The sequence below is a fragment of the Haplochromis burtoni genome, unplaced genomic scaffold (genome assembly GCF_018398535.1).
Source record: "Haplochromis burtoni strain Fernald_Lab_line unplaced genomic scaffold, NCSU_Asbu1 Contig_170, whole genome shotgun sequence".
Classification (NCBI taxonomy): Eukaryota; Metazoa; Chordata; class Actinopteri; order Cichliformes; family Cichlidae; genus Haplochromis; species Haplochromis burtoni.
Genome location: NW_024582531.1, coordinates 176,759 through 186,758, shown reverse-complemented (window position 1 = coordinate 186,758; position 10,000 = coordinate 176,759). Strand labels below are relative to the sequence as shown.

The following is a 10,000-nucleotide window of genomic DNA, read 5'->3' as shown; positions in this document are numbered from 1 at the left end:
ATTGTAACAGCTGTGAGAACAGCCCCACCGATCTCTTTATTCTTAACTCCCAGGATTCGAGTAAATGCACCGATTACTAAGATTGAGTTGTTAAATCTGCAGGACCTGTCAGCAGGTCAAGGTGATGAACATGAGAAACATAGATCTGATTGATTATGGAGATTATCAGTATAACTGTAGATTGTTTTATTTGATAGAATTACAGACAAGAACATTTAAAAATGAGACTTTATTTTTATTTCTATTTTTAATGAAGCAGGAAGTCCTGAGATGCTGCGTCTCCTGTCTGGCAGACCTGGACACGTGACAGACGTAGCTTCTTCGCACATGAATGATTTATGACAAACATTTCAGAAGAAAGATATTTTTTCTCATATCTATTAAGTTCTGTCACATAATGATCTTTTTCATTGATGAATTAAACTTTTTTTATTATCTGGGATCGTTTAATCATCCTACATATTGAAACTCAGCGATATGAGCCAAACTTTAAAGGATTATTTTATTGTGACACTGAACTCGCGGACAGTGAAACATGTCCGCTCACATTTATTCTCACAGGATTGTTTCATCTTGTGCGTCCTCTTCAGAGGATGAACTCGGGACAGCGCCCCCCTCAGGATGTTTTTAGCTGGGGCGGTGCTGCTTACCAGTCCAGGTGAGTCCTGGCAGATGTCAGAGCAGACATGACAATGAGGATGTTGTCAGTGAGTCACATGATAACAGCAGCGGCGTGACGCTGCCCGACCGCAAATCACAGGCTGGTAAAAATACCACGCTGACTCACAGCTTCAGGGAAACACCTTGCTCTCAGCCGGGCTCTGATTGGTGCAGGTGTGCCTCTGCAGGTAAACGCTGTTTTCCAGCCACACTTGATATTTCTGTGTTTTTGCCCCTTAATTTCTGAGCTTCAGTGTTTTTTTGGTCGTCGTTGATCCCGGATCACAGGAGCGCGTTGCAGGGTGTTTGGATCGTCCTCACCTCGCGTACTCTGGATTATGGTGGATGTATCCATTGTGACATCACGCTCTCTGAAGCCTCCGTTTTAGCCTCATTTAGCTATTTTTTGGAAAAATTTACCATATTTGGAAGAGTGTGAGTAATCAGCTAACATCCAATCAAAATGCTCAAATTTCTCTCACCAAACTGCCGCTCCGCCTTCCTGGACGGTCTGTTAGTACAGCCATGTTACTGGTCACATGATGTCAACACGGTGCAGAGGTCCAGTTCAGGTGAAGCTAGCAGCTACAGCCGCCTGTGTCGCCATCCACCGGTCGGTCAAACAGGCCCCGCCCCTAATATCTGCAGGGTCTTGGAGCTTCAGTGTTGTTAGCGTGATCTCAGGTTCACCTGGAGCTGACTTACTCTCACACCTACCTGCTGCCATTACTCTCGACCCCGCTCTGAGTTGTTTTAGCTCCTCCTCCCCAGAACCCGTCGCATCATTCGCTCCTGCAGTGACAACAACCAAAGATAACGGTCTTATTAAAGTCAGTGTGTGGGGTTTCAGGGTGAAGGTGGTGATGTGTACCTGCAGCCTGGCAAACAGCGATGCCTGCACAGACGCAGCTGCTTGTTTAAAACATTAATGTGGTGACAGATGTGCACATGAAAGCAGGTCATAAAAATCATCTTACGCTGATGAAAATATGTTTTTCAGTCTGTTGATGTCAAAGATGAAACAGGAAACCAGAGCAGTGTAATTAATGTGTGTGTGCGAGGGGGTTTCCAGCTGCGCTGAAGAAGACTTTTATTGCTTCTGAAAACCACAAAAACATGTTAAAGCATCATGAAACCACCTGAACCTGTAATTCAGCTGCTGACAGCCGGCACAGCACGCATTAAACTGCTCAGACATCAACACGACTAATGGAGCCGCAAATAGCTCCAATCAGACCCAGCCAGACCTCGCCAGCTCCCCCTGCAGGCTGCACGAGCCGCTGCACACAGGCAGCACGAAGCAGAGCGTTTCATAGTCTCACAGTAACGCATAAAGCACTGAATTATGACTTCATTTAAAAGCTGCCTCCTTAGTTCATTGTGATGTGTCAGTGAATCCCAAAGTCCACCAGACGCTCCCCGGGCCCGGCCTGAGATGGGCTTCCTCTGAAGGGTGGCTGGCCTCGCCCTTAGAGAGGGAGGGGCTCAGAGTTAAGCCGCTGCTCCTTCACATCGAAAGCAGTCAGTCGAGGTGGTTTGAACATCTGACAAGGACGCCTCCTGGGTGAGGCCCCGGGGCAGACCCAGGACACGCTGGAGAGATTATATCTCTCGGCTGGCCTGGGAACACCGTGGTGTTCCCTGGCACAAGCTGGAGGAGGTGGCTGGGGAGAGGGAGGTCTGGGCTTCTCTGCTTGGGCTGCTGCCGTGGATAAGTGGAAGAAAATGGATGGATCAGTGTGTACAGTGAGCCCAACGCTCACAAGCAGTGATGGAGTCGTTACTCTATTCAAAGTAATAGATTACACAGTGCTCATTGGTGTTTTAAATGATAGAAGGCTCATCCTCGCAGTCAGACGAGTTCTTCTTTCCCACATACGTCTGACATTCATGCAAACACACTTGTTCACCCACCCGAGTGGAGGCAGCAGGGATGAAAACACCTACTTTCAACTGATGCTTTTCCCTGTGACTGATCCTGGTCACACTTACTGCACATGAGCTGGAATCTTCATCTAACCCTAACAGCAGTGTGCGCTAAGCTTCTTTGCAGTGCAGATTTTCCTCTTCTCCTCCTGCCCAGCAGCTTCATCATCCTCGTCCCGTATATCCACTCTTCCTCCTCTGCACGTGTCCAAACCGCCTCAGCCTCTGACTCTCAGCTGTTCCTCTGATGGACTCATTTCTCATCCTAATGACGTGAGCTGTGTGTTCACACTGTCACCAGTTAACGTTATAAATCTGAGGCTGTCACACATCCGTCTCCTGCCGAGGACACAGACCCAGTTTCCTTTACCGTTTAAGCAGAGGGAGTGAAAACCAGCCCAGTCCGATCACACAGGGATCCAGGTAGACACGGAGGCCATGATGCTCCGGTTACCTCCTGACGATCAGGCAGCTGGGTCTGCTTGCACTCAGCTTTAGCGTCACTCTGGTTCTTGCGTGTTGTTTTCCATCTCCTCTGGCTTCTGTGAGTTTTGAAAACAGAGCGTGTTGTGGTTGTTTTCTCCAAGTTTAGCCAATCAGCATCCACCATGCCAAGGAGAAGTTCTTCTTTCTCCACTAAAAGCAGCGTTGAAGGGACTCCTGCAGTCAAAGCCCCTCCCACCAAGTGTAGGATTATGAGAGGGTTACCCTTCGTACCCTGGTTCTCTGAGTGTCCCCTTCTTTCCGCAGACAGTCGGAGCGACAGACTGGGAGCCGTTTCAGATCGACGGCAGGTTTTTCCTCGCCGTCGCCAACAGTCAGAAGATCCCTGATCGTGGCACGAGTGTCTACAGCATCAACTCCACCGTGTACGAACTGAACGCGCTCACACAGACCTTCATCCGCTTCCAGGACATCCTCACACACAGGTGAGCGTCACACCTGGGCTCATTTAACATGTCTTCAGATACACTTCCTGCTTTTACCTGCAGATTAAAGGAGCAGCACAAAGATTAAAGGCTGAATAACATTTATTTCAAAGTCACTGTGGAAACGTTGCTGATAATTAAAAGGAAGCCATCAGCACCGAGAAGCCTGATGTTTGTTTAAGGTTTCATTTGGAATTTTATTCATTCGTTTGAGATCTTTTACATTTTATTAAAAGACACATTTTAATAACTTTTCAACATTTTGTTCATAGTATTTTAGATCTTTATTAAATTATTTATATTTGCATTATTCGTTCTTTTTTATTATCACTTTTTGATGATTTTGTTAGTTTTTAATTTTTGGATATTTTATTTTATATTTATTTATTATTCCATAAATATTCGTAAATATTATTAACATAATTTTTTAATACATATTATTATATTTATATTAATTCATGTGCACATGTGTGTTAATTTATATTTATTATACTTCATAATATTTTGTGAGGATATTGCTCACCTTTCTTTTCCACTTTATTTTTTTTATTATTTTTGAACTGTAACAGTCATTTTTTGGACATTTTTGGGGATTTCTAAGCTTAGCTGTAGAAACATGTTATCTTTTTTTTCTTTGTTTTTCGGGACTTTCTTCAGTTAATTTAAGACCTGAAAACGTAAATATATTTTAAAGAAGAGGTTCATTGTAAAAATCCCAGAAACAGCTGCTCTTCACAGTGTGTCGTCTTGTTCTCCTCCTTCGTGTGTTCAGTGCGCTGGACTGGGAGTTTTTCACCATCGGAGATGAAAAGTTCCTGGTGGTGGCGAACTCTCACGACGGCGGCTCGTACTCTTTGAACAGCGTTGTCTACAGGTGCGTAAGTGCTCATCTGCTCAGGTGTGACGTGTTTCCTGAGCTCAGGTGACCTCTGTGTGTGATTTTAGGTGGCAGGGTTACGAGGGCTTCGTTCCTGTCCACAGCCTGCCCACGTTCGGCTGCAGAGACTGGGAGGACTTCAGCACGGACGAAGGCTCCTTCCTCATCTACTCCAGCGCCAAGTCCAGGCTCAGCAAGGTGTTCAAACTGAGGAACTACTGAGTGAAACCATCCTGGAGAGACTCCTCTGAGCTCATGTGATCATTCAGTGGACTCAACTTCCTGTGAGCTGAATCCTGAGTTCGTCCCGAGGAGAACATCATTTAAATCCAGCGATGAAAACCCCAAAGATTAAAGATCCAAAATGCTGTTTGGACATCGAGTCACATTAAGCTCTGCTGACGAGGACAGTGCCTCTCTGACCCTGTATGAGCCATAAACCTCAGAAATGAATCATCAGATGACTCAAAAATGAAAGTTGTCCAGTTTTAAGTCAGCTGATTACACTCAGAGAACCTCCCGTTTCCCTGAATCATGGACGTGAACATATCACTGAGACAATGAAACTTAAAAACAGACAGGTCTCAGCCTTCTTCAGATTTTCCACCAAGTGCTCAATAAGCACTCTAAACAAAAGAGCATCATTCACCCGGATACACGAATATCTCCTCCTAAAGGAAAACACCAACGCTGAGAGATCTCGGAGCGCTTACTGAAAAACCTCCAGTGACTCCTGCAGCTGAGACACATCTCAGCACCGTGTCGTCTGCATAAAGGCGCCTTTAACCGGAAACATGTTCTCGCAATGTTATTTATACAAAAACATATATACAAAAATGAAACGAGGCCTGAGATGGGACCCTGCGGGTTCCCTCAGAGACTCTGAGGGAACCCGTTTCATGTCACTGGGTTCAGTCGATCATCAAACAGAGCAGCACGCCGCTGCTTCCTGTCCCGCCCGTCTGCGTCTCTGGTCTGTCGGTGGACAGACGTCAGAGACAGTTATCGTAGGAGGTGGAGGTGTCCGTCCCATCAGCTCTCCACATGTTCAAGTGTTTTTCTCTGCTTTGTTCAGCAGTTTGTTTTTACACTTGTGTTTCATTCAGTCGTCACGTTTCATTAAATATGATGTTTTCTGACACTCTGGGCATTTTTTACTCTATTTATTACAATTGTTCATATTTGTGGATATTTTTTTCTGACAGTTTTTTCACTGAAAATATTTTGCATGTTTGTGTTTTGAAATGTTATTTCCAGTTATTTATGTTTTAGCTCATTTGCTGATTGATGTATAAATTACACATTGAATAAATTCTTTTAAAAAGCTGAATATTTTAATTTATATGAAGGTGAGAAGCTCGACGCAGAGACGGATATTTCCTCTTTATCTGCTGAGCTGAAATGCCAGCTTAAAGGGTCATTCCGCTTCATTTCAGCTAGCTGTGTTTCCCTTTACCTGGACCTGCTTCGTTTTTCTTCCATATTTCCAGTCATGCGTTTCCTGTTCCTGTGGGAGATGTTCTGATTAAACATGACCCAAGTTTGTAATAATAACCTCGTTGTATGTACAATAATCCTGTGAGCCCAGAGCTCGGGCTGCTGGAAACACGGGATGGATCTGGATGATATAATAGAAAGGAGGAAGACCCCTGCTGTTCAAACCTAAAGGAGAAGCTAAATCAGCCAGTTTACGACGGACGATGAAGTGAGGGGTTGACCCTGCGCTGAGGCCAGAATCAGAGATAGAAGGATTATTCTGAGAATCAAAAACCAGGACCAATCGTCACTTCTACTGCAATAGAGTACAAGTAAAGTACTTTAGTTTTTGTTGTCTTCCAAGTTTTAGTTACTTAAATTAAGCTTGTTTATACAGATCGGGATGGCCAGCAGTAGATAGGTGATTAAAACCATCAACAGCTGCAGCATTAAAGTGATATGCACATCAATAAATCAACAATATCATCATTCATATATGTATGTGATGTTCATATAAATGATGAAACCAGTTTCTGTGACGAGCTCAGAAGATAACAGGAAACTCCGTCACGCGTGATTTATTCTGCATTGGGACGGTCTCACAGGTTCAAAGGTCACAGAGGTTAAGCACAAGTTTATGTTTACATGTTTTGTCTGTGTTGCTGTTTTAGTACTTTTTCTTTTTAATATACAGTATTTAAATATCAATCTTCAGTCGACAGTTTTCGAGTCTTGCCGACGCTTCCTGTTGTTGTCAGTGTCTTCTGTTCATGCATGTGTCAGCGTGCTGCTGCCTCCTGGTGGTTCGTCCCTGTATTCGACCTGCAGGATTCGTCTCCGTGAGACCTGCAGCTCCTCTGTCTCTGCTCAACAGACTAACGTGGAAACGTCTGTGAGCGCTTTCTGAAAGTGAACTTTGACATTTCTGTCCTGTCATCACATGAAACACCACAGCTCAGCTCCTCAGATGCAGCTCAAATGTCCACCTAAAAAGTTTTACTCTATGTGCTGTGTAGCCCGTATGAATATATATATATATATATGTATGTATTCATAACTGGACTTAGTGGCCTGCCATTAAAATTCGACACTGGCTGAGACTCAGTGTGGCTGCATCTTATTTTAATAAAAACACTGTCATATGCAGAACTAGGCATTAGGGGTGGCAAGAGATCATTTCAGGGTGACACACATGCCACCCTTGTGGATCCGCCCCTGCTGTTGTTTGCGTTTTATTATTATTAATATTATTATTCTTGTTTTAATTTGCTTTTATTTTACTTTTCATTGTTTTATAGTTTTTGGGGACTGCAAAATGATCCGCTGATGTTTTTATCGTTTTTATTATTTTACTTTTGTTTTTTTAGCGCAGACAGAAAAAGCTAAAAACGTTTCAGCTGCTCTGGTTGTAATAAAGTTGATACAAAACACGCGCCCGACGTCATCATCACGCGCCGGAGATAGAAACGTGGGAAGCGGCAGAGCGGAGGGTCCACGTGAGCCGGTCAGACAGGAGCACGATGGCGGATCAGCAGGCAGAGGTGCAGCTCGCGCAGAGGTTAGCCTCCAACGAGAAACCCGTCCGGACCCGAGCCATGAAGAAGCTCCGGAAATACGTCAGCCTGAGGTCACAGAAAGGTGAGCGAGCTCTGCGTTAGCTACAGGCTAACGGCTGTGTCCAGCGCGAGGCAGCCAGAGAGAAAGAGCGCGTGCGCGTGCGCGCGCGAGAGAGTGAGAGTGTGTGTGTGTGTGTGTGTGTGTGTGTGTGTGTGTGTGTGTGTGTGTGTGTAGAGAGAGAGAGAGAGGTGTGTGTGTGTGTGAGAGAGAGTGTGTGAGAGAGAGAGTGTGTGTGTGTGTGTGTGTAGAGAGAGAGAGAGAGAGTGTGTGTGTGTGTGTGTGAGAGAGAGAGAGAGAGAGAGAGAGAGAGAGAGAGTGTGTGTAGAGAGAGAGAGAGAGAGTGTGTGTGTGTAGAGAGAGAGAGAGAGAGTGTGTGTGAGAGAGAGAGAGAGAGAGTGTGTGTGTGTGAGAGAGAGAGTGAGAGAGTGTGTGTGTGTGAGAGAGAGTAGTGAGAGAGTGTGTGTGTGTGAGAGTGTGTGTGTGTGAGAGAGTGTGTGTGAGAGAGTGTGTGTGTGTGTGTGTGTAAGAGATGTGTGTGATGTGTGTTGAGAGAGAAGTGAGATGTGTGTGGAGAGAGAGAGAGAGAGAGTGTGTGTGTGTGAGAGAGAGAGTAGAGAGTGTGTGTGTGTGAGAGATGTGAGAGAGGTGTGTGTGAGAGGATAGAGTGTAGAGAGTGTGTGTGTGTGTGAGAGTAGTGTGTGTGTGATGAGAGAGAGAGAGTGTGTGTGTGTGTGAGAGTGTGTGTGTGAGAGAGAGAGAGAGAGAGTGTGTGTGTGTGAGAGAGAGAGAGAGAGTGTGTGTGTAGTAGAGAGAGAGTGTGAGTGAGAGAGTGAGTGTGTGTGTGTGTGAGTGAGAGAGAGTGTGTGAGTGTGTGAGTGTGAGAGAGAGAGTGTGTGTGTGTGTGTGAGTAGAGAGAGAGTGTGTGTGTGTGTGTGTGTGTGTGTGTGTGTGTGTGTAGTAGAGTGTTGTGAGTGAGGATGGTGTGTGTGGTGAGTGAGAGAGAGTGTGTGTGTGTGTGATGTGAGAGAGAGTGTGTGTGTGTGTGAGTGTGAGAGTGAGTGTGAGAGAGAGATGCAGGTACAGGTGTGCAATATTCACACAACAACACAGAACATAAACATGCTGAATGCTGATTGGTTGTAGCTGGGGGGGGAGAGAGTTGGTGTACACACAGATGTGTCTACAGCTGGATGTGTGTCTGTGTCCAGGTGAGTTCTCAGGTGAGGAGCTGCTCAAACTGTGGAAGGGTCTCTTCTACTGTCTGTGGATGCAGGACAAGCCTCTGCTGCAGGTAACCCCGCCCCCTCCTCAGGGTCACATGATGCTATGAGCTCCTGTAAGGTTGTAAAGTTCTGCTGTGTTTCAGGAGGAACTCTCCAGGAAGATCTCCACCCTGATCCACAGCTTCACCTCCACCCAGCAGCGTGAGTGCACACGCTCCTGTACTCGCCCACACGCTCCTGTACACCCGCACACGCTCTTGTACACGCCCGCACGCTCCTGTACTCGCCCACACGCTCCTGTACACGCCCACACACCTGTAAGCACGCACACTGCTCTGTTGCTTTAAACTAGATGATGATGATGATGATGGTGGTGTGTCCTGCAGAGCTGTCGTACCTGCGGAGCTTCCTGCAGACGATGAAGCGGGAGTGGACCGGCATCGACCGGCTGAGGATGGACAAGTTCTTCCAGGTGAGTCTCGCCTGCTCACTCATCAGGAGGCGGCGGCCGGTGAGACGTTGCTGTCAGCCGCCGTTCTCCGTGATGACAAGCATAACCAAAGGTGGCGCTGAGAGCCAACCTTCTGATGACGATGCAGGTTGGGTGTCAGACGCCACCTCTCTGGGGACATCTTAGGCCCTCCAAGGTATGGAGGCCTATCTCCCCCTACCACCACTTCCCCTGCCAGTGGCGGACTCCCTCAGACATCGGTGCGTTGGTGGTTCTTTGTGTCCGGGGATGGGCGTCCAGGTACACACCGGCTCACTCCTTGGCGGCCGCTTATCGGGGCCTGGAGCCTGGGGCTCGCTCGGCCACTTCGGAGGTGGGGTGCCCCCGGCCTCTCGGCCTGGGGCTCGGTCACTCAGGCGACAGCTGGCTGCCGGCGGAGCTCACGGGCGCGTCACTGCAACTCCCCCTGGCTTCTGCTCCGCGGCTGCTGAGTGAGCCCTCATCTGGGACTCTCCTCAGCTCTTTCTGGAACAGTGGCGCGGCTGCCCCTCTGTTGGTCTTCCTTGGTCTCTTGTGTTCTGGGGGCCTCTGGATGTCTGGAGTTTTGATCTCCTCCATACCTGCTTCATGCCCTGGAGGACGGGGCTGTGGCCCCCCCACACCCTCTAGCAGATCATTACATGAAGGAACCTTTTAAAAAAACAAGCGCGTCCATGCTCACAGGTGTACACACGGGTGATCACACCCACAAACTACACCCTTTTTGGCTCCTACCTCAAAGCACACTGTGTTCTGTTGATCTTATGTGCTGCACAATAATGTGTAATATTTAGTATTTACT

The 10,000-nt window shown here is 46.9% G+C and overlaps 2 protein-coding genes across 2 annotated transcripts in view; both read left to right on the top strand.

Annotated features, from left to right (window-relative positions):
- The window catches only part of LOC121815274 (thrombospondin-type laminin G domain and EAR repeat-containing protein-like), a 9,557-nt gene extending 2,663 nt beyond the window's left edge, over positions 1-6,894 (top strand). The window contains exons 5-7 of the mRNA XM_042225389.1: positions 3,289-3,515; positions 4,288-4,389; positions 4,461-6,894. Of these exons, the coding sequence (XP_042081323.1) occupies positions 3,289-3,515; positions 4,288-4,389; positions 4,461-4,614 (483 nt within the window). The 3' untranslated portion in view covers positions 4,615-6,894. The remainder of the gene's footprint in view (positions 1-3,288; positions 3,516-4,287; positions 4,390-4,460) is intronic.
- A 426-nt stretch (positions 6,895-7,320) lies between these two features.
- LOC102300525 (ribosomal RNA processing protein 1 homolog A) overlaps positions 7,321-10,000 on the top strand; it is a 9,844-nt gene continuing 7,164 nt past the window's right edge. Inside the window, exons 1-4 of the mRNA XM_042225386.1 lie at positions 7,321-7,506; positions 8,694-8,776; positions 8,852-8,909; positions 9,095-9,180. Coding sequence (XP_042081320.1) covers positions 7,389-7,506; positions 8,694-8,776; positions 8,852-8,909; positions 9,095-9,180 — 345 coding nt within the window. The 5' untranslated portion in view covers positions 7,321-7,388. The remainder of the gene's footprint in view (positions 7,507-8,693; positions 8,777-8,851; positions 8,910-9,094; positions 9,181-10,000) is intronic.